This window comes from Harpegnathos saltator, unplaced genomic scaffold, assembly GCF_003227715.2.
Source record: "Harpegnathos saltator strain DR-91 unplaced genomic scaffold, Hsal_v8.6 scaffold101, whole genome shotgun sequence".
NCBI lineage: Eukaryota > Metazoa > Arthropoda > Insecta > Hymenoptera > Formicidae > Harpegnathos > Harpegnathos saltator.
This window is the reverse complement of record NW_020229875.1, coordinates 57,740-81,740: the sequence shown is the minus strand read 5'-3', so window position 1 is coordinate 81,740 and position 24,001 is coordinate 57,740. Positions and strand designations below refer to the sequence as shown.

At 33.3% G+C, this 24,001-nt stretch overlaps 7 protein-coding genes across 18 annotated transcripts; 4 read left to right on the top strand and 3 right to left on the bottom strand.

Moving 5' to 3' along the window:
* Positions 1-2,192: 2,192 nt before the first annotated feature.
* LOC105182440 (COMM domain-containing protein 3) lies at positions 2,193-7,609 on the bottom strand. 2 transcript variants are annotated; one of them, XM_025298321.1, is made up of 5 exons: positions 7,592-7,609; positions 3,768-3,956; positions 3,334-3,687; positions 2,979-3,250; positions 2,193-2,868 (listed from the first exon to the last, which is right to left on the bottom strand). In XM_025298321.1, exons 3-5 carry the CDS (start codon positions 3,464-3,466, stop codon positions 2,698-2,700), a joined length of 576 nt encoding a protein of 191 aa, XP_025154106.1. In that variant the 5' UTR covers positions 3,467-3,687; positions 3,768-3,956; positions 7,592-7,609; the 3' UTR covers positions 2,193-2,697. The 2 variants fall into 2 exon arrangements, with proteins under 2 accessions (XP_025154106.1, XP_011138156.1); XM_011139854.3 differs by lacking the exon at positions 7,592-7,609 and adding an exon at positions 4,037-4,101.
* Positions 4,565-6,951, top strand: LOC105182442 (ejaculatory bulb-specific protein 3). The gene is made up of 3 exons (XM_011139855.3): positions 4,565-4,686; positions 6,036-6,252; positions 6,711-6,951. Exons 2-3 carry the CDS (start codon positions 6,066-6,068, stop codon positions 6,914-6,916), a joined length of 393 nt encoding a protein of 130 aa, XP_011138157.1. The 5' UTR covers positions 4,565-4,686; positions 6,036-6,065; the 3' UTR covers positions 6,917-6,951.
* LOC105182443 (NHP2-like protein 1 homolog) lies at positions 7,191-8,289 on the bottom strand. 2 transcript variants are annotated; one of them, XM_011139856.3, is made up of 2 exons: positions 7,964-8,289; positions 7,191-7,730 (listed from the first exon to the last, which is right to left on the bottom strand). In XM_011139856.3, exons 1-2 carry the CDS (start codon positions 7,964-7,966, stop codon positions 7,353-7,355), a joined length of 381 nt encoding a protein of 126 aa, XP_011138158.1. In that variant the 5' UTR covers positions 7,967-8,289; the 3' UTR covers positions 7,191-7,352. The 2 variants fall into 2 exon arrangements, with proteins under 2 accessions (XP_011138158.1, XP_011138159.1); XM_011139857.3 differs by lacking the exon at positions 7,964-8,289 and adding an exon at positions 7,850-7,946.
* Positions 8,290-8,944: 655 nt separating this feature from the next.
* On the top strand, positions 8,945-11,614 carry Polr3F (RNA polymerase III subunit F). Of its 2 annotated transcripts, XR_003112843.1 has the most exons (5): positions 8,945-9,228; positions 9,595-10,213; positions 10,941-11,041; positions 11,225-11,386; positions 11,454-11,614. XR_003112843.1 is itself a non-coding variant. In XM_011139884.3 (4 exons), the coding sequence occupies exons 1-4, from the start codon at positions 9,107-9,109 to the stop codon at positions 11,544-11,546; spliced, it is 996 nt and encodes a 331-aa protein (XP_011138186.1). In that variant the 5' UTR covers positions 8,947-9,106; the 3' UTR covers positions 11,547-11,612. The 2 variants fall into 2 exon arrangements, 1 of the variants encoding a protein (XP_011138186.1); XM_011139884.3 differs by lacking the exon at positions 10,941-11,041 and having other exon boundaries at positions 8,947-9,228; positions 11,454-11,612.
* Positions 11,615-12,114: 500 nt separating this feature from the next.
* eIF2beta (eukaryotic translation initiation factor 2 subunit beta) lies at positions 12,115-15,733 on the top strand. Of its 3 annotated transcripts, none has more exons than XM_025298266.1 (7): positions 12,115-12,290; positions 12,826-13,083; positions 13,181-13,337; positions 13,440-13,445; positions 14,157-14,347; positions 14,496-14,780; positions 14,972-15,733. In XM_025298266.1, the coding sequence occupies exons 1-7, from the start codon at positions 12,273-12,275 to the stop codon at positions 15,014-15,016; spliced, it is 960 nt and encodes a 319-aa protein (XP_025154051.1). In that variant the 5' UTR covers positions 12,115-12,272; the 3' UTR covers positions 15,017-15,733. The 3 variants fall into 3 exon arrangements, with proteins under 3 accessions (XP_025154051.1, XP_011138167.1, XP_011138169.1); XM_011139865.3 differs by having other exon boundaries at positions 13,413-13,445; XM_011139867.3 differs by lacking the exon at positions 13,440-13,445.
* Positions 14,646-23,075, bottom strand: LOC105182446 (aarF domain containing kinase 5). Of its 7 annotated transcripts, none has more exons than XM_025298260.1 (12): positions 19,562-19,643; positions 19,381-19,475; positions 19,136-19,300; positions 18,687-18,991; positions 18,466-18,591; positions 18,142-18,300; positions 17,912-18,043; positions 17,554-17,719; positions 17,258-17,428; positions 16,877-17,048; positions 16,560-16,727; positions 14,646-14,805 (listed from the first exon to the last, which is right to left on the bottom strand). In XM_025298260.1, the coding sequence occupies exons 3-12, from the start codon at positions 19,194-19,196 to the stop codon at positions 14,742-14,744; spliced, it is 1,524 nt and encodes a 507-aa protein (XP_025154045.1). In that variant the 5' UTR covers positions 19,197-19,300; positions 19,381-19,475; positions 19,562-19,643; the 3' UTR covers positions 14,646-14,741. The 7 variants fall into 7 exon arrangements, with proteins under 7 accessions (XP_025154045.1, XP_011138165.1, XP_025154034.1 ...); XM_011139863.3 differs by lacking the exon at positions 14,646-14,805 and adding an exon at positions 16,215-16,457; XM_025298249.1 differs by lacking the exons at positions 14,646-14,805; positions 19,562-19,643 and adding exons at positions 16,307-16,457; positions 22,726-23,075.
* On the top strand, positions 20,171-22,667 carry LOC105182445 (uncharacterized protein F13E9.13, mitochondrial). Its single transcript, XM_011139862.3, has 6 exons — positions 20,171-20,347; positions 20,872-20,954; positions 21,267-21,407; positions 21,588-21,787; positions 22,125-22,252; positions 22,416-22,667. The coding sequence occupies exons 1-6, from the start codon at positions 20,275-20,277 to the stop codon at positions 22,625-22,627; spliced, it is 837 nt and encodes a 278-aa protein (XP_011138164.1). The 5' UTR covers positions 20,171-20,274; the 3' UTR covers positions 22,628-22,667.
* Positions 23,076-24,001: the final 926 nt, after the last annotated feature.

Below are 24,001 nucleotides of genomic sequence, written 5' to 3'. Positions count from 1 at the left end.
GATATCATGGTGGTTAAATTACAGAGTGAATATCTGCTTTTATCGAGATACACATGCATTTACATAAGACAAAAGAAAACAGGTTTTTCGTATTTTAGTTATATCTAAATGGAAAACTGCTTCCGAATTCAATGGAGAATATGTGACAGAAAATTAGTAATACGTTTCAATTAGAGCTGCCTCTCTCTCTCTCTCTCTCTCTCTCTCTATATATATATATATATATATATATATATGTGTGTATGTATATATATATAATTATATATATATATATGTATATAATTTTATATATATATATATATATAACATTTATCTCATTTCGTTACACGTATACATGTGTATCATGCATTGTAATACCGAAGCAAAAACTTTTTCTTTTTCGTGAAAGACGTTGAACGTATTCCTTTTTTCGTCAGATGTAAATTTCGCAGAATTCATCTCCGTAAATGGATTCACCGCTTAAACAAGCGAAAGATGGGTTTATAAATAGTCGTGTATATTCATTAACTGTATGATTTTTTTTCTCAGTGCATACGCTTGCTGTTGATTTGTTAATATCATAGCGTATAACATGTTATATCATCTTGATAACGTACAATATGCGCTCTCGCATATTAAATGAACGCAAATTATTCGTTAGATATTAAGCAATTAAAAAGTATCACAGTCACCGACATTTTTTGATGAATAACATAATTATGGAGAGACACAGTTATGAAATACGCGCGCACACACACGCAGTTACATGTGACAGATGAAGACACTCGCGATAATGAGCACATACATATGTGTGGAAAAAGGTGTTAGATGTAATGAATTAATTGAATTATTAGAGGCTTGTGAAAGTTTGTCGGATCGCTATTGAACACATTGATCTAAAGATAAGTCATTTTACAAATGCAGAAGAAAAACAATTATCTGAAAGATGGTAGATAATCACATGGCAAACACGTTGAAAGTAACGAACATGGTATATATATATGCTATACGTTCGTCACTTATTAGTAAAATATTAACAAAAAGAAACCCAATGAATCTTTGCAAGCCCCTAACAACATAATGTTATCTAAAACCTACACTATATACATTTTTATATCATATAAGGTTGATATGAAATTTATATAGTCTGCAGCATTGAATATTTTTGAATAACCCGTTATATTGAAAAGAATATTGTGAAATTTGTCTTTTATATGGTGCATCGATGTAACCGAGAAACCCAAATTACTTCACAGCATTTAATATTTTTACACTTCAAATTAATATTTCTTTGAAACAAAAGAAAAAAATATATACGTATACTTTTTCTTATTTGCATAATATAAATTTAGAGGGTAACACTATCGGTACTGGAATATACAGAAAAGGAAATTAAATTTGAATGTCAATTTGTGCATCAATCAGTATAAGGTATTACCTTTTAAAAGTATTATGAAGAAATTAAAGGGAATTTCATTTCTGATAATCAACGCCATGTAAAACACGAAGTATAAGAAAAATATTGTTGTTATCAGAATGATACGTACAATTATAAAATTACATGTTATCTGATGAAAATGCGAAGATTATCGATTACTATAACTCGTAATCGTTATTTGATCACTTCGTTTTTTTATGATTAAGCCCTAGCTTTCTTATTTTTAGAACAGATAAAGATCAGTACGAAAATTCACAATTCTGAGGGTGATTTTGAAAATATTCGAAGACTGCTAATGGTAGTGAAATGTCCGAGGCCTTATCGTATCGTATATCGAGTAATTGATATGGAACAATAAAAAATAACAAAAGATATGCTAATTACGTCAAAAATAATATTAGTTAACGATTAAATACTGTGATCGTTACGTTATTTCGTCTTACGTGGAACAAATATTTTAACGAAGCAAAATTGTACTCATAAATTGTTAGTCGTAAATTATAACATCTCTCCCTCTTCTGCCTTTCCTATTCTTTCTTTTCTTCTTCCTCCTCTCTTCTATTTTTGTGCTCTGCTTTACAAAACATCCTGCCGTTTTCTTCCTCAATCCTCTCTATTTATATACCAAGTACCTTTATTTCTAATAACGCATATGTTGCATTTTGTTGTGCGTTTACACAAATGTGGATATTGATAAAAGAAAAAGATGATGATTGAGAAAAGTACGAACACAGGGAAATGAAAAGTTTTGCTAAGAAATTTTAACATTCAGAGATAAGTTTTTCTTAGTAAAAGATATGCTCCCCCACTTTATTTGTACATAGTGTATTATGGTTAAAAAAAAAATATATATATCTATTACATAGAAATAGAAAAAATGATTAATTACTAATATAATTCTATATTTAATTAGTAAGGGCATAATGATATAGTATTTTTTTCGTCTAACAAAAATAGAAATTTTTAGACAAATATTGGGCTGCAGAACGGAAGATACATTGTATTTTTAATCAGTTTTTATATATGTGTATGTGTGCATACACATATACATGTATAAACACATATAAAAGTAATACGATAATAATTCTAAATGGATTAGGAGATATTCTTTTCATTAATGATGCAAAAATATAATTGACTGCACCTGTATAAAATTGTGTATTATTGATATAAAACACACACACTACCCTTCATATATATGTATATATTAATATATAACAAAGCAACAACAAAAATATTAGCTGTTTGTATATTGTGAATTATAATTACCCACTTAACATTTACACATTAGACATTTTTTCAATGTGTCTTACAATATCCTTCAGTTTATACACCAGTTCTTGCAGTTGTTGTACAGTACATGTAAATGTTACATGTTTTACTTCATTACATTTTTTTGTAGTCATTTGCATATTATAAATTGGCACACTGGTGGAGCGACAAGTACTAAACTGTACTCGAGAGAATTTTATTTATAATATAATATATGCAACATTTTTATATTACGACTACTTTAGAATTGTCCTACATAACAGCTTTGTCCAAAAGATAAAGGTCTTACCTTTACACAATGATGTAGACGCCAATCTATGTCCACTATATGTGGTATACTATCTCCTGTCAATTCCAGTTGGCTCTGAATATCTTGCTTATTATTTATATAAATATTACATAATTTTTCAATTCGTTGCCCACTGATATGTTCATTATGCAAAAACGTTTTTAAGCTTTCTTCATCATAATCGTGTCTAGCAGCTTCTATAAATAGACACGAGATATTCGCAAAAGCAGCCTTTACCAGATCTGACTTGGATGGATATATTGTAGCAATACCTAGTATGGAAGACACAATTATAGACAATCGATATTTCGAATTATTTTTGCGTATTCGGCAAAGATTAATTAACATCATTTACTTTTTGTGTCATTAATATTCTTACAAATGTAAGATACTATAATTTCTAATAATTGTAAAAACGTTTCTTCGGGTAAGCTGTTGCTGTTTTGGATATTTGCCAAACCATTAATGATTTCCTTTGCCAATTCCATCTTCACATAATACAGTATCAATTACTTCTGATACAAATGATGAATAAAGGTAATTATCCTACAAATAATTATTGCACCAAGTATTATTAACAGGAAACCACAAGTTGACTTTTACACATGAACTTGCTGCAACGACTCGATCGATTTGAATGAAGTATTCGTCTTCGATTACTGCAAAACCAACGATTTGACACTGCTCCAACGTAGATAAATAGGCCTGCCTACAATATACGTTTCTTTTATTTCACAATATTATGCTGTATAATTTCGAATGTTATAAGAATCTTAAGAGATGTCCTACCTTCGATCAACTTCCGAAATATATAACCAATTTGAGTCAAATTATTAAAATTATTGGCCAACCTGCCATTCATATCCTTGAAGTTACACCGTAAGCAGATTGAAAAGACACCTACTTTAACCTAACATTCGGTCTGTTTGTTGAGTTGTAATATTAGCTGTATTTAGCATTGCGAATGCAAAAGACATACTAAAAGGAAAAATTGCTTATGAAATATAATAAATATATATATGTGTATTCTATTGTAATCGTATGCAACACATTTATACCAAACGTCACAGATGTAGCTGATACTTGAAATTGCACCATTCTACAACTAGTGCAACTTCAGTGTGTGCATACCCGCGAAATACGAATATATTAACATAAGGGTGTATCTGTCTTTGTATTCGTTTGATTTATACTTTCTTTTTTCTTTCCTTATTTTATTCTCTTTTTCTTATAATTAAAATAGTCAGTCGATCGAAAATCAAGATAAAGAAATCAAGAACAACTGAAATTTAGAAAAATTAATCCGAGATTAAATCGCAAACAAGAGTATAAACAGATGCATCGAATTATGCCACTAACCATATTGAAATTATGACTCGTCACGTTTCCTTCTAAAACACAAATTTTACGTGACAAAACGGATGAATCGAGTGTTGCAGATGAATTTCACAATGTTGCGTTTGTTTATAAATAGCACAAGTATTGTGCAAGCGCGATAAATTGTATATGTAAAACTTCACGTTTTGTTCGTTCCTTATCGAATGGAACGGTGATGAACGTGCGATAAAAGCTATTCTGTCTCGATACAGAAGCCGATATGTTCCTATAATGCTGACTTTAAACATATCTTTTCATAAAAGTCGTGTTCTCGTTCGCGAGCGCATTGAATTGAATTTTCAACGAATTTAGTCCAATTCGAAAACTTTTGGTAAGAACACATCGTCCAGTTATATTCCTCCCTCTGAAAATTTTCTACGTCTTAAAACAGTTTCTTTTGTGTGCTGATGCATATACTTCCCAGACAGCACCGGACATCCAATGGATGTACGTTTCACGTCCAATTTATGTCCATATGTCCGATTTACATCTGTGGACATAAATTGAACGTAACAAGGATATCCTTATTGGATGTCGGACCTGTAGGACGTCCGATGTACGTCCATCGGACGTCCTATGTCCGAAGTTGTGACAAACGTACGTCCTATGGATGTCTTTTGTAAAAAAAATGTACATATAACGGAGTCCAATGGACATCTGTGTGCTGTCTGGGTTTGTTTTAAAAAACTTATTTTGATTATTACTTTTGCTTTGACGCGCTGCGTTATATATACAGGGTGTCCCATTTTAAAGGACCCACTCAAATATCTCAGAAACACTGCGTTAAATCGAAAAATGCTTAAGACAAAAGTTGTTTAGCTTGAAGGAGGACATAGGACAGCGATAGCATTTTATTTATAGATGGCGCCACTTTCGAAATATTCACTGATTATCAATTTTCTTAAATGGAAATCCCAGTTTTTTATTATACCATATTTTTCTACCAATTAATTTAAACAACTTTTGTCTGAAACATTTTTTTATTTGCTTAATATATTTTGAGATATTTAAGGAAAACTTGGTAATTTTTCCAACATTTACCTTACGATATCTCACAAACTATTCGTCGAAAGAAAAAATAGTATTAGACTTTTTTAGTTTATTTACTATCAAGAATATATTACTATAATAGTGCCTTAACTTTTACTGACTTATCGACCTTTGGAAATTTCAAAATTATTAAATTAATAAAAGTTAAGGCACTATTATAGTAATATATTCTTGATAGTAAATAAAGTAAAAAAGTCTAATACTATTTTTTCTTTCGACGAATAGTTTGTGAGATATCGTAAGGTAAATGTTGGAAAAATTACCAAGTTTTCCTTAAATATCTCAAAATATATTAAGCAAATAAAAAAATGTTTCAGACAAAAGTTGTTCAAATTAATTGGTAGAAAAAGATGATATAATAAAAAATTTGGATTTCCATTTAAGAAAATTGATAATCAGTGAATATCTCAAAAGTGGCACAATTTATAAACAATTTATAACAATTTATAAACAAAATGCTATCGCTGTTCTATGTCCCACTTCAAGCTAAACAACTTTTGTCTTAAGCATTTTTCGATTTAATGCAGTGTTTCTGAGATATTTGAATGGATCCTTTAAAATGGGACACCCTGTATATATATATATATTTATTTATTTATTTATATATAATATATATTAATGTTTATGTAGGTAAACATTACTACAAAAGATCGTGTAAGAATGAAGCTTGCACTTGTATTATTCAGTTTCGTGTTCTGCAATCCCGTCACTGGAATTGAATATTACACGGCCACGTATGATAATATAGATGTGGATGCAATTCTTAATAACGAACGTCTTTTTACTCAATATATGGGTTGTCTTCTCGAGAATGGACCTTGCACCGCTGATGGGCGCACTCTTAGGCGTAAATATATTTTAATAAATTTGATTAAATACAATTTGTATTTTATTTAGATACATTCGTTATAATATTTCTTTGTGATCATTGTAATTCATTGTAATCTTAAATGAAAAAAAAATGTGGCATTTGTACAAAAAAAGACAAAAAGGATAAGATCGGTTATAAAGCGGATGTGGCACGTTTGCCGCGCGATGAAAGTTGACTAGAAAATATTGTGATAGCCATTCAGCATCTTGCTTACCCGGAATATTTACGAAAATGCAACATGTTGGACGTTAATTGGTTCAATATTCCTTCCGCCGCGCGGCAAGCGTTACCACATCCTATGTGCAATTGGTTTTAGTATAAAAAAGAAAAAAGGAAAATGTGTGGAAATCAATATTTGTATTAAAATAGAGAACAATGTTTACTCTTCGTGAAATATTTTTTATATAAAACGTCTAATATTTACTTTTGCATAGGTATATTACCAGAAGCAATAACTACAAGATGCGAGAAGTGCAACCCAAGACAGAAACAAATAGCGAAAAAGATATCCAATCATTTGAAAGAGAAGAAACCGGACATTTGGATAATGTTGATCGAGAAAATAGATCCTCAGGAAGAAGACATTGCAGCTTTCGAAGAATTTCTAGCGCAAAAGGAGGAAGAATATTTGCTTCGTTAGCTTTTTTAATATATCTTGTGTGCATGTAAATGGAATATATAGATACGATCGTATTTGAATAGAAAACAATTAATGTTAGTAGTAAAAAAAATAATAACTTATATAGTAAGTACATAATAAAAAAAATAACTTTAATAAGCTTTAACATGCATTGTAATGTTCTGACTGAATTTTACCTATCCATATAAACTGACATTCTATCTAAATTATTTTAAAGTATATATATAAGATGTAATTTTGATGTTACAATTTTTTATTACTATTTTGAGTCCATAGAATATATAAAAAATTACTTCATTAGCATCTCTTTATAATCAGTATTTTATATAAACATTACCAGATATCTGTATATACAAGGGAAAATATGGATAGCAATCAACTAGTTCACATCATGAAAAATGAAGTACAACAATCAGGTACAAATTTTAAACTTAAACTATAGAAGACGTTCTATCTCCCGATGTATGATACCAATCTGTGACGTCAATTGCGAGTTTCCATTATTTGTTATGGAGCAAGCCACTACTGCCCTAGAGACTCCACAGGCTCGGCCTAGAGCCTCTTTGCTCCGTACAAACACATAAGGAACATTCTTGTCTTCGCATAAAAGCGGCAGATGCAATAAAATCTCTAATGGCTCTGCATCTGCAGCCATAATTATAAATTCTGACAAACCACGATTCAAAGTTTTCGTCGATTCGTTAGCCCCTTTTCGTAGTTGCTGGTACAATACAGCTTGTTGCACCAGATTTAATATTTTCACAGTGAGAGTAGTGTCGGCGAGAGGATAAGCTCTCGGATTCATTTCATCTGCCTAGAAAAAAATTAAATACCAGACGATTTGATTGAGTGGCAAACTAATGACCGTATTCTTAGAATATTTTGGAAATAATGATGTAAATAATGGTGATAAATAATATTTTAGAAATTTACATCGAGATTACTATTTTAAATGAATCACGTGTGATGGAACACGTGAGAGTTAACCTCAAACAACATGTAACATCGCGATTCAAACGAGGAATATCATAATGTGTGATTACTCACCATAATTCGAATGAATAAATTATTCAAAATGTATGTGTCTTTAAATAATTAATAAGAGAATTTGAACTTCTCAGCGATTATTTTGTAAAAACCGCTTCACTGAAGTACTTGCGACTCTTGATTTTTTTATAACTGTTTCTAATAATTTCCAATGTAAACTAGCAACCGCCAATATCGATATTTTAAAATATCGATACTTTTGGATCTAAATATTGATATTTTGTATCGATATTTTTCTTTTCAATATTATTGTGCATCGATATTTCAAAAGCAATATCGGACTTCCGATACAGGGTACGTACGGTCGCGGACATAGGCTGCGTTCTGATATTCACTGCCAGCACTGAAATTCTATAGTATACGTGACACAAACTATGTATTTTCATTATTGGCAGTGAATTATTGGAACGCAGCTATAATAGTATGTGCCCGTTTTTTTGTAACTTTCGGAACGCATCCCGACTCGAGAAGAACAAGAAGCAGTAAGAATAAAAATAGACCAATCATAATCGACTATTACAAGAATGATCTATTGCGATTGGTCTATTTTTATTCTTATTGCCTGTTGCCTGGCACTGTACAAGGGGCTAAAGCCAGTAGCACACGATGCTTGTTTTCGTGCTGGACATGTACGTTTCCGAAGATGGATGGAAATGCACCAATCAGAACGCAGTATTTTCATCCAGCAAGCAATCCAGCACGAAAACAAGCACCGTGTGCCGCTGGCTTTAGATACAGAAGCAGCTGTTATATAACAGCTGCTTATTATTTGGTCTGTTCTTTTCAGCTGCATTACGGAACTAGTGCAATAAGTTAGAATGAGACAACTATATTTTTTCTCACTTTAACTTATTGCACCAGTTCAGTAGTGCAGCTAAAAAGAACAGACCAATTATAATATGTCCCACCGCATATATTTCATTTCTTGCCTTTCGTTGTGAGTCACTGCGTAGGCGTGCTCCGCAGGCGGAGCAGTGACTCTCATTCTTCTTGAGTCGGGATGCGTTCCGAATGTTGCAAAAAAACGAGCACATACTATTATGTCCGCGACCATACGTACCTTTATGGAACTCGTTGGAATTGATTCCGATCGAGTTTATTCCGTTATTTCCTAGATTTCTATTGTCTTTTCTATTGTCTTGAATGGCAGCGGAAACCAGACCGTCCGCCACGCAGCAGCGGATCAACGACTCCAACAGCATGCAGGCCACGGCAACGCGACTGAACGTCGCTGCCCACACATTACCGAACACTATCGAACAAAAGTATGATCTTGTCTTAGCAAAACAGCTACATCAATTCTCATAGTAATGTAGTCGTACAAATTATGTTTCTATAGAAGTTTTGATGATGTATAACGATATTAAAAAATTAATAACAGTATTTAAAAGCAATATTATGTATCTTGAATTTACTTTTTATAAGTTTAAAGCTATTACAAGCTATTCTTTTTCATATTTTTTGTAAAGTGATATCAAACAATGTTTTCAACAGTATATAAATTGTATTAAAATTATAGTTTTAATGAAAAACAGAATATACAGCTAAAGCTTATTGCTGACATATGTGACATTATTATGAAATGTGTAATATCAACTATTTTAAATATATTTCATATGTGTTTGTTGCAGAATAATTTCACTAGCAAAAACAAGACCCAAAGGTATTTCTGACAAAGACTTAGCTACTGAGTTGCCTGATTTACAACCATTTCAAAGAGCTCAAATTATAAACAAGCTTTTGACACAAGGATGTTTTGAACTTTTGAAACAGGGAGAATCACTTTTTTATCGTTTGAAAGATCTTTCCAAGACAAAAGCTGTCAAAGGTGCTGATAACGAAGAAAAAATAGTATACACAATCATTGAAGAAGCAGGGAATAAAGGAATATGGATTCGAGATATAAGATTTAAATCTAATTTGGCACCAACTCAATTGAATAAGATTTTGAAGAGTTTAGAGACAAAGAAGTGCATTAAAGCTGTTAAATCTGTAGCAGCTAGTAAGAAAAAAGTATACATGTTATATAGCTTAGAACCAGATAGATCTGTAACAGGTGGTGCATGGTATCAAGATCAAGACTTTGAGACAGAATTTGTTGATATATTAACCCAGTCCTGTTACACCTATTTGAATGCAAAGGCAACAGAAGCAAAGAATTGTAAACATGGACCTATTGTTACAAGAAATATGTCATTTGTTTCATCTAAGGATGTGCATAAATATATTACACATTCTGGAGTAAGCAAGGTAAGAGCATATTACCACATATTCTTTTCTTCTTTCTTCCTTTTTTAGTAGGACTATGTCCTATTTATATTTTTAGTTCCGAAGTCAGTTACTAAAAACTGAGCATTTTTAAGTTTTTTAAGTCGGTTGCTAGCTGAGTTCAGGTTAGCTGGTTCAGATCGGCATGAATGTAGGCAATTTGACATAAGTCAGTACGTACTGAGGTCATGGCGGTTTTGATACCATGCACCATCTGTTATAGATCTCTATTCTAAGCTATATAACATATATTTATATAATTTTTTTCTTACTAGCTGCTATAAATTTAACACAATTGAATAAGATTTTGAAGAGTTTAGAGAAATGCATTAAAGCATCTTTAATGTACTTCTTGGTCTCTAAATTCTTCAAAATCTTATTCAAATCTTCATAGCAGATACCGACTATGAAGTGGACTCACTATTTAACATATCTTCCGAAAGACGGAGGAGACGTGAAACAGTGAGTCCATTTCATGGGCAGCATTTGCCAAGAAATAAAACCTGCCGCTATAAAGTAAAATTTAAATCTAACTTGGCACTGACTCAATAATCTTATCCAATTGAGTTGGTACAAAGTTAGATTTAAGTCTGCCAGCCATGAAATGGACCCATTGTTTAACGTCTCTTCCGAAAGACGGAGCTCAGACGGTTTTTATCATTTAGAGTTACCTCTTACTACTAGATGGAGAGCGCAGTTTCTTTTTTAGTGGCCTAGCGAGAGATTCGAGCCCGGTGTTTTTCGGATTACAAATCTGCCGCTCTACCTGCTAGCCATTCTGCTACTCATAGGGCTGGTTGTTCCAACTTGGTAAGTTAATAGATAGTTAAATCATATGTTTATCTATGTTTTTCCTTCAATTTAAACGAAGATAGAATATGATTTAACTATTCGTTAACTTTCCAAGAAGTTGGAACAACCAGCCTATATTAAAGTATATTTTTCACCATCTAAAGTCCTTTTCTTTAAAAAAAAATCTATATGTTTACACAGGTGGTGTTATCAGTGGAAGATATAGAAATGCTTTTAAATGCTCTAGTTTATGATGGTAAAATTGAAAAGACAGCCACAGAAGAAGGAAATTTCATGTATAGAGCTATTCAACCTTTATTAAGTTCACCAGGGTTGATCAAAGCTCCCTGCGGCATATGTCCAGTAAGAACATTTATTATACTATATATTATTGAAATGATTTGAAATAAATTTTATTTTTTTATTTTAGGTAAGAAAAAATTGTTCCAATGTTGGGGAAGTTACACCTATTAAATGCGAGTACATTACAAAATGGTTAGAATTTGGAAGTGAAAGTATTTAATGTTTAAAATTTATTTATAATATTGTTAAGACTGTATTTAAATACCTTCATCAAAGATATAAATAAATAAGAGTTTCTTTAAGATATACTATATTATAATACTGTTATGTTCTGTTATGTTATACGTTCTTCCTTATATATAAATAGTTAAAATGCAAACATTTTACTACATAAAAATAAATATTTTTTGTTTTGGCAGTATATCAATGTGCCTAGTTGCTTTATCATTGAGTCATACTGCTTGAAAATGAACATTAGAATACTTAACCATTAAGTTATACGAATTTGATTTGCCAATAAAAATAATAATAGCTCGTAGAAACTTTAGAACTACATTTTTTACTTTATATTTTTACAATTCAGTGATGAGTCGGATGAACCTAATCAGTTTTTATATAAACGACAGTGAAAAATATTCCTATCGAATAAGCGATAAACTGATCTATTTACTACCAAGAAAAAATTTCTTTAATTAAAAAATTAACATAATGATTAATCGAATTGAAAAATATCGAGAAAATAATCGATCATCGAAGGAATTGAACATCGATTAATCGATTGATTACGATTCATCTCGAAGTAGCATTTTTCTGATGCAATCCACTTGAGTCAGCGTGCGGCAGCGAAAGCTATAAATTATCTCATTAAATTTCTGTTGCATGCTTTATGTTCTTTTAGTACGCCATAAATAAGGGATTCTTTTCACCTGAGACGGAAACTGACAGAATGACGGAAGAAGATTCGGTACGTAAAGTATCGTCGACGGATATTTCGGAGCACGAGTGTGTGATCAAATTGACATATCTTGCATTGACATTTCTTCGGAATTTATCTTGCTGTAGGTTTTCCTATTCTGTTCTATCATTTTTCTTGTTATTTATAACAGATTCCCTATAAATAAGTGCATTTGGGAGATTAAGGAAAAAAGTTTTCAGTTCTAACCTCAAATGCCTTGCTGGTTATGCCGGAGTATCATCTGCTTACGTATTTATTCGTTTGAAGTACAGAAAGTGGAACTCTTATAGTACACCTAAAAATAATGAATCATTTATACTAATATTGTTGTGAATATTTAAAAGTTTACAAAGTGTACTTAAAACAAAGCAATGTTTAAAATATTTGATTTATATACATATATGTTTTGTTACATGTTTATTATTTTTTATTGATCTTATATTTTTACAATATATAAAAATCCATTCGTAAACAACTATGAAATTACAAAAGGAAGAAATTGTGTTGTATCTTTTATTTATTTCTGCTTCTAAAAAATATATAGATATTTGATCCAACCTTGAAAAAGAAAAAGAAGAAAAAGAAGACTACTTTCGATCTGGATGCAGCTTTCAATGAAGGAGGTAGTAGTGGAGAAGCGACAGAGAATGTCGCTGAAAAAGAGAATCAGGAGCTCGAACCTCCAGTTGTTGAAGATGATGAAGCATTGGACTTGGAAAGTTTTGGCAAAAAGAAAAAGAAGAAGAAAAAGGCATTCAACTTAGATGAATTAGAAGCAGCTTTGCCTGATACAAAGAAGGAAGTAAGAAAAAATGAAATAAGTTTTCTGAAATAACAAGCAAAACTTGTAGACTTGGGCCATATTTAAAAATCTGCAAAATCTCTTGTTTGTTAAACAGGAACCTGTAGAGCAACAAATCGAGGAAGTTGTGGTAGATGATGACTTTGATTTAGATATGGACTTTTCCAAAACAAAGAAAAAGAAAAAGAAGAAGAAGGATCTTGATGAATTAGTAGCTGAAGAAGAACGTAAGGAAATTGAAGACAAAGATAATGGTATGTATTATAAAAAATGACTTATTCATATTTTTTTGTATCTAGTTGTTTATGTTACTCAATATTTGTTAACATGCTGCACTGAATCTGAGCGAAGTGCAGAGTATGGTAAGATATATATGGTGTATTTAAATTACATCGACCCTGCACTTGATCATCCTCCAATTACTTTGGTGCACTCGCATACTTCATAATAAAATCAATATGTAGATATTTCTAATCATTATCAGATAGTTTTATACAGCTCAAATTTAATTTTATTAAATTTTTATTTAATTTTATTTAAAAAGAGCTATACATTATTATTCTAGTATTTGTAATAATTAGTTTTGACAAAAATACTTAAAAAGTTTTTAAACTAGGAGGAAATATTCTAATTTTTCACATACAAATACATTCTTTCTATATATATCTTATAAATATATAAATATTCCTAATGATATAAAAAAATAATTGATAAATATTCAAAAAATAAAAAGTAAAGTTCATAAAACAACATGAGCTTGGCATATTTATAAATATAATTACTCTTATGATAATTATGATTAAATTCAAGATTTTGCAACATTTTTATCTAATAAATAAGCATTACACAACAAAGGGATGCAAAAAATTATACAAATAGGAGATTTACAATATAATGAAATATTGCTACACAGTTGAAGAATATTTTACATTAATTTGTATCTTGAAGAAAAAAGATGATTTAATTTTTATACCAGCATAAGAGTTATTTGTTGTTATTTATTGTTATATCACACATGCACACATGTAAGTAACATCTAAAATTTAAAAATCCATTTTTTATTCTTTTCTTAGTGGAGGAACCCAATTCGTGGGTCGGATCGGACAGGGATTACACATATGATGAATTACTCATTAGAGTGTTTAACATCTTACGAGAAAAAAATCCCGACATGGTAGCTGGTAAGAAACAAAAATTCGTCATGCGTCCGCCACAGGTAGTGCGCATTGGAACGAAGAAAACGTCATTCGCCAATTTCACTGAAGTACGTATTATAATAAGAATTAGTAGCATAAGAATTAGTAGCATAAGAAGAATTAATAAATCAGATTAATGAATTTCTATAAAATGTGTGTGAGCTACAATACTAGGCAGAAAGCGAACATCAATTTACAGGTGTTCCCACTTTACAGATTTGTAAAACGTTACACAGACAACCAAAACATCTACTGGACTTCTTGCTCGCCGAGTTGGGAACAAGCGGCTCGGTGGACGGAAATAGTCAGTTAATCATTAAAGGTCGCTTCCAACAGAAGCAAATAGAGAATGTTCTTAGGAGATACATCAAGGAGTATGTTACATGTCATACATGCCGCTCACCAGACACGATTCTTCAAAAGGACACTCGACTCTTCTTTTTACAGTGCGAAACTTGTGGATCAAGATGTTCGGTCGCTAGTATAAAATCTGGATTCCAGGTGAGTTAATCTTCTTCTGCCTAAACTAAAGATAATGTCTTATTGCAATTATTATATCTGTTATATTAATTAGTAATTAGTAAAACGTAAAATATTTTAATATTTAATGTGTAGTGATAACGGAATAATTTATATTTTTTACATAAAAATGGAATAATATTCTAAATTATATGTCTATGTGTATTTTTCAGGCTGTCACAGGAAAGCGTGCTGCCATTCGTGCAAAAACTGCCTAAAAATTTTTCTACATTTTTCTCTTTTCTAATTCGGTGGTGTTTCCTTCTGTTCCATTTGTTGTAAATTTTACATCGCAGAGAAAATGTTGGTTGTATTTTATTTAAATACGCTCAGAATATAATTGTACTCAAAGAAAAGTTTAAAGTTTCCTTACGCATCGGAAACGTTAAGCAGTTAAAAGTCGAAGATGCTAGTGCGAATTGATCATTGTGGAATAAGAAACAATACAAGCAATTGCATCTTTACATTGATTTGAATGCAAGAATGTAGATAGTGTAGATAGTATTAGCTCGAACTGTCGTAAATTTGTTATCAATTCAAATGTAAAGAAACGATGGCTTGGCAAGTTGATCCATAGCTTTCTGAATTATCTTAAGCGTCTTTAAATTTTCATATTTCCATAAATTCATTCCATAAATTTACACGATCGAATTATATGGATTTTTGATTATTCAATAATTCGATCTTAAAGTATTTAAATGTTTCAGGGCATTTTTTGGATATTTGGATATCCTTAAATATTTAACTAGAACAGTTTTAGGTTTTCTTAATTTTGAAATTTACAAATTTTTGTAAATTTCGTTTAAGACGAACTTAGAAATACTAGAACAAGAACACAAACATTTTCACATTCATATCGCATGAGATTTTCCAATTTTCATGCCTTATTGTAGTCTTTTAAGCATCACAAGATTAAACGTGCATATTTAAAAAAAGTGCGGATAAGCATTAAGTCATTTAATTTCCTGTTTCTAATTTTTGTCGTTAACAAGCAGCTAATGTGCATAAGAACCGGTTGAAATTTAAATTTGCAATGTTACTTGTCTTTAACCTTATATTGTATAAAGAACACTGCTTAGGTGTAAAGTGCTAAATAATATCTGATCATTGTTAACAATACATTATAGCAATAATTAAATATTATATTTCTATGTGTATACAGTAGTCCCAAATTTTGGGACTACGCTTTTGCAAATTCAGTAGTATATTCGCAAAATTGTGGTTAAACTAAAGTAAAACAGCTTTCTTTGACTTGTTCAATGATAAGACAATCTCTTAAAAAATACATTCAGTTGTATCTATCAAACAATACATTTACTTTTATATATTTTTTTATATATTTCTTCGATTTCCTTTGAAGGATTTGATTAAAAAATTATGTACAATTAATATGCAATAAACGACTAACAATGTTAATCACAGTATGAAGATATCTTTTATTCAAAGCATCAAACATCTTTTTATTCAGTTGTGTAAAATGTTACACATATTTACTAAAATAGTTACAGAAGGCATATAAAGTCGTATATTAATATCGAATACACACATATTTTGATTAAATGTCATTGTAACATTTGCAACATTTCCGTAACATCATAACCGATTAGTTTCAAAATATTTAAATAAATGTTAAGTAACCATTGTACAAAATTGTGTAACCTGAAAAGAATCGAAGACGCGTAAGTATATAATTATGAAACTTGCGAATATGTATTTTTCTTTCCTCGATTCAGTAAAGTTTCTGTTAATTAAATAACTTACCAAAGTCGGCATTCAAATTTTACGGCGCTGTAAATACTTGCTATAGTTTTGTAAACAGACTGTTTCGCAACTCGATATTTACCACGTGTTGCGATTCTTGCCATCATTCTATATCGATTGATAATGTCCCCGTGATCTCTGATAATAGCACGTATCGTGTTCAAGTTCCTATGAAAGTAACAAATTTGAAGCCACATTTAATTAAAGTCAGTTTAAATAATTCAAAAGGGAGCGTAATTTACATCTCTATTTTCGTCTAATTTTCTATCTGTTAATAAAAAGAAAGAATTTAATATCAATATTATCTACTGCTTTACCTTATTACCAACAATATATGTTTAGGCATCAATTTTAACGTTTCTGTTATTTTATCAAAATGTTCCTGCGCTTGGTTCTTCATATACTCGTCCATTGTTGTATTATTCAAGCGTAACGTTAAAGAAATTCTGTATGGCGCTTGTGTTAATATTTCTGCCAGCATTATATGGTCTAAAATGTCACATAGTTAAAAATTTTGGGACATAGATTCAGAGGAATTTAAGAAAACATGGATTTGGGAGTTCAATAATATTACAAGTCATGATGTGTGGAAATACGTGGACATGCACGATAGATAGAATCTGAAAGTGTAGGAGGCAATTGGACGAGACAGTTGTCACCATATAGTAAATAGAGTTCACTGACAGTTACGCACTTACCTTTCACATTCAAGTCGTTCGCATATATTTTCAATGAGCAGTCATTCTTCAAAACCATCGATTCCCAAAAGTTACACAAGATACATCTTATTTTCTCCGGCAGGTATTGATATAAACCGTGATCTAACAGCACTATCTGCGCTTTATTGTCCTTTCCCTTCCTCACAAATACTGCAAAAAAACAAATATGAACCAATACGTCATATTATATTTTGAATTGTTAATTTTCTTCTCAGGATGTTAATGAGAGTAAACTAACGCTTTATTTCTTGAAATATTTAATCGAAAATTAATACCATTTCCTGGGTGTGGATCAGCATGTACGAAACCTGTATGGAAAATTTGTTCTCCCATTAAAGTGATCAGTTTCTTATCAACATCAGAGAGATTTAATCCCATAGTTTTGATTCCTTCCACGTCGGTTACTTTTACACCGTCAATCCATTCCGTCGTAAGAACTCTCTAAAATAATTATATAAATTATGATTTAAAAAAGTAACAGGGTTATTCAAATTTTTGAGTATAGATTTAATTATATCATCGTCTGATATAATAAAATTTAATTAATATATTATTTTAGAATCGTAGTCAAACAATATCTTAAAAATCGCTATTCAAAAAACATTCGATGCTCATAATTTTGAATAAAACAACCTTACTACTAAGATCCCAATAAATTTTCGGCACATATGCATATTCATATTTTTTTAAATCTTTGGCACATTGTTCTCCATTCTTTCCTTCTCTCTCGAAATCCAACTCTTTCGCCAATGCTTCAAAAACATCCTGTAAATTTAAACAGTTTTTAACAGCACATAAAGTATTTTTTCTGCATCCTGAGAAAGTATTAGTTATAATAATAAATATATGAATTATATGCTTACATCAAATACCCAGTGCAAATTAAATTTTGGGTATATAACAGAAACAACTTTTAACAGAAAAATCGCCGCTTTTATGTCGGATATAAATCTCTCCTGAAGATCGATATATTGTACTTTAATAGCCACTTTCTCTCCATCTAAGGTTTCACCTTTGTACACCTATTCAGTGATAAAATTGATAAAGAATAAAATAGCAAAAAAGTAAATTTTCGCATCAATTCTATGATACAAGTAGCATATTAAAAAAAGGGCTAACAAATATATAAAATTAGTAAATATATGTAAATATATACATGTATATATTCTTTTTTTTGCTTTTAATACCTGAGCTAAACTGGCAGCTGCTACTGGCTCAGATTCAATTTTACGTAACATTTCCTCAGGTTTCTTGCCAAAATCTTGCAGGAATATTTCTTCAAGTTCGTCTTTTTCGCGCGTTAAGCATTTGTCCTTAATAAGCGCATCGACAATTTTAATTTAATGTAACTTTTTTAAGAAAAACTTTTCTGGCTTATAATGGAATATATATTCATACAGGGGCATACCTGCAATGTTGACAAACTTTCGATATATTCTTTTGGTAGAACGTGATTTACAGCCGCAAAACCTTGTCCGAGCTTTATGTAAATTCCGCCGTTTCTCAAACATCCCTGAACGATCCGATTGGCAGATCTCCGATGAATTTCTGTGTACGTATGCCCCATCAAAGGAGCGATTAAATAATCCATAGAAACCGTTGCACTAATCTTGAACGATCTTGCGAATCTAATCAAACTTCCTGCGACGCTCCTCACAACTTTCTTCTTATTCGAAGGGAGAAGGATGTAACTGACACTTAACAGCGCTACTCCTGTAACGACAAACAATAATTGATATGAATACATTTACCAGCTATTTGTTTATACTTTCATAATCGATCGAAGATTTTACATCCTAAATGAACAAAAATTTTACATCTTAATAAAAATAGATCTCTCGTAACGAATACACTTACCAGTACCAACATATTTGAGACGTTTGGCAGAAGCACTACGAAGTAATCCCGTTTGCAGCATTGTTAAAACTTCATTGCTCGTTTTTTCCGCAATTTTATAAATAATCAGTCGTACAAATTTATGGGATATTTTTGTTGCATTATTGCAGATATCTCTCTACCACTCTGCAACATGAAAAGGATAACGATACATCATACATACACACAGTAACGATAGTATGAAAATATTATATCTTTTTACCCACTGTGTATATCTGGTCGTAGAAAGGTCAGGTCCAATGTCAACATAAGTTCAATTTCAAGCTGTTATGTACAGGGTATCTCAAATCAAATGGGCTTTCTGTGTAAACAAATTAAATGTTAGCTTACGACATTGTAATACTAATTTGTTCTTTCGTCAAATCTAATGCTACTTTTGCTTCATACCAACATCCTACGTCTAGCTATTCATCGATATCGATTTTACGAAAAACACCCAAGCAAAATCGCTCAACGTACGCTCATGAGCGATGCATCTCCTTCTTCTTCCTTTCTAATGTTGAAAAAAAGAGGAATATGGAGTAAGATGGTCGCGAGTGCACATTAGACAATTCTGTTCCAATCACATAATGTGACATAAAAATAAAAAAATAAAAAAAGACTACAACTATATTACATGCGTACAATAAGCTCCACGACACTCTATAACTCTACTACCTGCGTACAATAAACGATCCTGGACTAATGCCCGATCCACATTACTCTATCGGTTTCGTAATTCTTTTCGGACGATTCACGCGACTATCACGCACGTTTAATAAATGTAGACTACTTGCTGCTTGCTGATGCTATTTATATTAATCTATTAACCTAAACCTAAAGCTATATATCCGTTTCTCTTTCTCTTATATTAATACAGCAAACATGAATGTACGCATGTTGGAGAACGCGATAAGAGAAAAGACAGTCTTCGAGTACGGAATCGCGAGGAGATAGGGAAGACATGTCGCGCGTCGCCAGCGGGCGTCAGTGGCCGGCATGTGATCAACCAGCTGGCTCTAAATTCGAGCACGTTGAATAGTGATCGTCGTCGTCGGCGTTTGCCTTCGGCGTGCGCCCTGTGTAGTGGTAACGTCGTCACAGTACTTTCCGCCGCTGAGATGTTGAAATTCCGGAGATTATTTCCACGACCTTGCTCGATCATCGGAATGATCCATGTAGAAGCGCTGCCTGGTACAATACTTTCATTATTCCAATGTGAACTCATACTTATCGCACGACATACTGATATCCGGAAATATAATCGGAGTTTCTTTGACGAGTCTTGCCGTGACCGGCAAACGCGTGTCATTTTATCTTGCGTGTAGTTTTTTATGCAACGCTACATGTCAAAGAGATAACACGGGTGATGCCTTTCAATACCGTATATCGCAAGGAAATCTATATGGAAGAACCGATATTATCCCATAGATCAATAATACATCGATAATATTGGCTTGTATAATTAAGATTAAATTTTTTACTGGGAAATTTATTGAAAGATCTGAGATAACTTTCCAGACAGTACAAAGTTCTACTAGACGTTTTAAAAATGTCTAGAAATGTGTAGAAAAAATATAAGACATCTTCTGGATGTCTTTTAGAGGCGTTATCTGAGTTATTACACAACCCAATAAAATATTTGTTATGTAGAGTGTGCAATGGAGAATATTATGAGAATTCAAACAAATGGCTTTATTCCATGCGCGCCTCTGCAGGAACGCCGAGGTACAAAGGACCCGTTGAGAAGATCATAGAAGATGCAGTGGAGGAGGCTTCGATATATGCCAAGTATGGCGCGGTAAAGTAATTTATTAATACTATCAAATTAACACACACATATACCCAGAAAATACGCTGCAATCACGTTGATAAACTCATCGCTGACCGGTGAGAGAACCAGATAATTCCGGGAGAGATATTTATATTACTTTTTCCTTAAGAAAATGGTCAAAAAAGAATATGTTGTCGTCGTGAATGGAATATTACGATAGTTACAGATAAGACTTTGTCCTCTGATAATTGTAAACTGAATTACGAGAAGAAGTAATCTAGCGCTATCCGTGCGAATATTACAAAATCTGCTCGAATGTCTCGTATGTGTTTCTTTCAGGATGGCATCCTGGTTGAGAACATGCACGACATCCCTTACGTTAAGAAGAAGGACCTGTCGCCGGAAATCGTGACTCTAATGACGAGAATTTGTACAGAAGTTAGGAAAGTGGTGCCAGGAAACACAGTGTGCGGCGTTCAGGTATAAAAATGTGGCGGTCGGCTATAAAAATGCGACTGTCCAGTATAGAAATTTGACCGAGTCAAACCTTCTTCGATCTTCTATTCCCACAGACTACAAGTTCGTCGAACAGTTTCGTTAGTGGGGTTTATCGCTATGAGATAATCTAATCGAGTCGGGTCATCTTGTTGTTTGATATAGATCTTAGCGGGATGCAACCGAGAGGCGATCGCGGTTGCTAAAGCTGCGGGATTTCAATTTATCAGGGCCGAGGGATTCGTCTTCTCTCACGTGGCAGACGAAGGCTTTATGGACGCAAGTGCCGGGACTCTGTTGAGATATAGAAGGCAAATCGACGCGGAAGACGTCCTCGTCTTTGCCGATGTCAAGAAGAAACACAGGTAAAATTAATTCGGCTTAACTGCTGAATTCACTTCTACGTGGAATACGTATGCGAATCTTGCAGAATTGAGTCTGACCTTACACGACGTTCTCCGCGTTCCCTCAGGAAGAGATCCGTAACTGTCCGACTGTGCGACACAGTTTCTCCCGCGTAAAAGAAAGCGAGATGTAACAGGTCGGCGTTGTTTCTCTCCGTAATCTTGCGTTGCACGAAAATTTAGTTCAGCGAGGCATTCTACTTTTCGTTCTACTCCTCTCTCTCTCTCTCTCTCTCTCTCTCTCTCTCTCTCTCTCTCTCTCTCTCTCTCTCTCTCTCTCTTTCTGCTAATTTTGTAGTTCGCACGCCATCACTTCCGACGTAACTCTGCTAGAGACGGTAAAAGCGGCGGAATTCTTTCTGGCCGATGGAATTATATTAACCGGTAGAGCGACTGGCGAGGAAGCGAACATGCAGGATCTCACAGGTACTTTTTCGAACATCCGTCAACTGACGAAAAATTCACCGTGTCGTTTGCTAGGGGTTTCTCCTCGGTCCTGAGGTGCAAACTGAGTGCACATCTCTGAACTTCGAATCATGCCAATTTTTTCGTACGCGAGTCACCGTTTAAAATATTTTACACCTTGCAGAAGTGCGGAAGTGCGTGGCGGAGCGGCTACCGGTGCTGATCGGTTCAGGAGTGACGTTGGACAACGTGGGCAATTACACGGCAGCCGCGGACGCGCTGATCGTAGGATCGTACTTGAAGACGGCCGGCCGGTGGGAAAACTCGCTTGACGCGCACAGAGTTCAGGCGCTGGTCGAGTACTTAAAAAGCCGACAGCAACAACAATCGTCGTAGAAGCGGCGACGACGTTTGGCGCGGCTGACCGACCAGCGAGAGAACCTGGAGAAAAAGAGAGAGAGAGCACAGTCAGTTAGTTACAAGTCCGAACGAACCGGCAGCTGTTCGACCAGCTGAGCGAACTCCCACCTTCGATCGACTCTGCTGTCACGTCCGCAGGGTCGCATGCGCGCGACTACGAAGAAGCTTCGGAGTTCGGAGTACCTTGAAGTGCCTTGAGGCCTCAGAGTTCGCGGCAAAGAGATGATATCGCTGCTTCTAATGCAGCACTGAAGAGATCATGAGTACTGTAAAAGAGGAAAAGAGAAAAAGTAATGTCTGTCCACATTCTGATTTTTGGACGTAACTTTCAATCGAAAAAAAAACAACGTAACGAGATATTCCTATTGGAAAATATTACTTTTATATATGAGAAAAATTGAATTTCAACACACACATATTTTGTAACAATTTTCTTTGTCTCTAATGTATAGAGATGAGATTTTAACAAAATTTCTGATCAACAAATTCTTAAATCATAATAATAAATAGCAGCGATTTGTTTTACGGATTCTATAACGTATTCTGTAACGGTAAGTTATAGAATACGTGGATTTACAATAAAACGTAACAACAACAACAATACGCTTTTGTTACGCATATTTATGTAATATACAATTAGAGCGTTCAGTACAAAGAATCGCAAGAAGTCCGTTTTAATGTAACTATACGATCCTGCATATTATGGATCTTATCTCATTCTCGCACTGAACCCTTCATTCAGTTGTCATTGAACTTTCCAAGATACTTCATTCCATATTTATGACGCTATACAACTCACCGAGGTATTACGCCGCAGTCGATGCTTTTTAAATATTCAATTGTTCCAAAATATCCTGCTAAAAGAAACAACCACGTGCTCCATGCTCCACCTCTTCTCGTTCTGTCGCAAACATAACATCATACAATATCATGCATTATTTATTAGATATAAAACACGATAATATAATAATGCTAACAATAATCGCGCCAGAAGGACAAGAAATCATTATTCTATTGTAACGTATCGACTGAACGCGGGGGATTCATAGCTAGAACCTTCGTCGGACTACATACACTCCTGATATCGCTACGAATTACCCCACTACGTCGACATTGTCTTTCCCCCTTTACGCCAACACATTCGCCTTCCCCTCGGTCGCTCCGCTCCCCAGGGGGTTCCCCTTCCGTCTCGTCGCCCGTTGTTCATCGTCAAGTCCCTTCCGCCTCGCTTCTACGAGGCCGCCCGCTACCACCTCACCCCCCCCGCTGCCGTCAAACTCCCTCGCTCCTCTCTCTACTCGCCGCAGGAAAGTCTCCCTCCTCGCTTTCCCAACGTCATATCCCCCTCGC

Coding starts and splice junctions, on each gene's coding strand:
- LOC105182440 (XM_025298321.1), bottom strand. CDS start 3,466: ATGGAATTGGCAAAGGAAATCATTAATGGTTTGGCAAATATCCAAAAC. Junction 3,251..3,333: donor GAATATTAATGACACAAAAA/GTAAATGATGTT, acceptor CTTCCATACTAG/GTATTGCTACAATATATCCA. Junction 2,869..2,978: donor GTCTACATCATTGTGTAAAG/GTAAGACCTTTA, acceptor TCTCGAGTACAG/TTTAGTACTTGTCGCTCCAC.
- LOC105182442 (XM_011139855.3), top strand. CDS start 6,066: ATGAAGCTTGCACTTGTATTATTCAGTTTCGTGTTCTGCAATCCCGTC. Junction 6,253..6,710: donor TGATGGGCGCACTCTTAGGC/GTAAATATATTT, acceptor ACTTTTGCATAG/GTATATTACCAGAAGCAATA.
- Polr3F (XM_011139884.3), top strand. CDS start 9,107: ATGGCAGCGGAAACCAGACCGTCCGCCACGCAGCAGCGGATCAACGAC. Junction 10,214..11,224: donor CACATTCTGGAGTAAGCAAG/GTAAGAGCATAT, acceptor ATGTTTACACAG/GTGGTGTTATCAGTGGAAGA. Junction 11,387..11,453: donor CTCCCTGCGGCATATGTCCA/GTAAGAACATTT, acceptor TTTTTATTTTAG/GTAAGAAAAAATTGTTCCAA.
- eIF2beta (XM_011139865.3), top strand. Junction 13,446..14,156: donor TGAGCGAAGTGCAGAGTATG/GTAAGATATATA, acceptor TTCTTTTCTTAG/TGGAGGAACCCAATTCGTGG. Junction 14,781..14,971: donor GTATAAAATCTGGATTCCAG/GTGAGTTAATCT, acceptor TGTATTTTTCAG/GCTGTCACAGGAAAGCGTGC.
- LOC105182446 (XM_025298249.1), bottom strand. CDS start 19,196: ATGCTGCAAACGGGATTACTTCGTAGTGCTTCTGCCAAACGTCTCAAA. Junction 18,592..18,686: donor AAAGTTTGTCAACATTGCAG/GTATGCCCCTGT, acceptor GCGCTTATTAAG/GACAAATGCTTAACGCGCGA. Junction 17,049..17,257: donor GAACGACTTGAATGTGAAAG/GTAAGTGCGTAA, acceptor GTGACATTTTAG/ACCATATAATGCTGGCAGAA.
- LOC105182445 (XM_011139862.3), top strand. CDS start 20,275: ATGTTGAAATTCCGGAGATTATTTCCACGACCTTGCTCGATCATCGGA. Junction 21,408..21,587: donor ACACAGTGTGCGGCGTTCAG/GTATAAAAATGT, acceptor TGTTTGATATAG/ATCTTAGCGGGATGCAACCG. Junction 22,253..22,415: donor GAACATGCAGGATCTCACAG/GTACTTTTTCGA, acceptor TACACCTTGCAG/AAGTGCGGAAGTGCGTGGCG.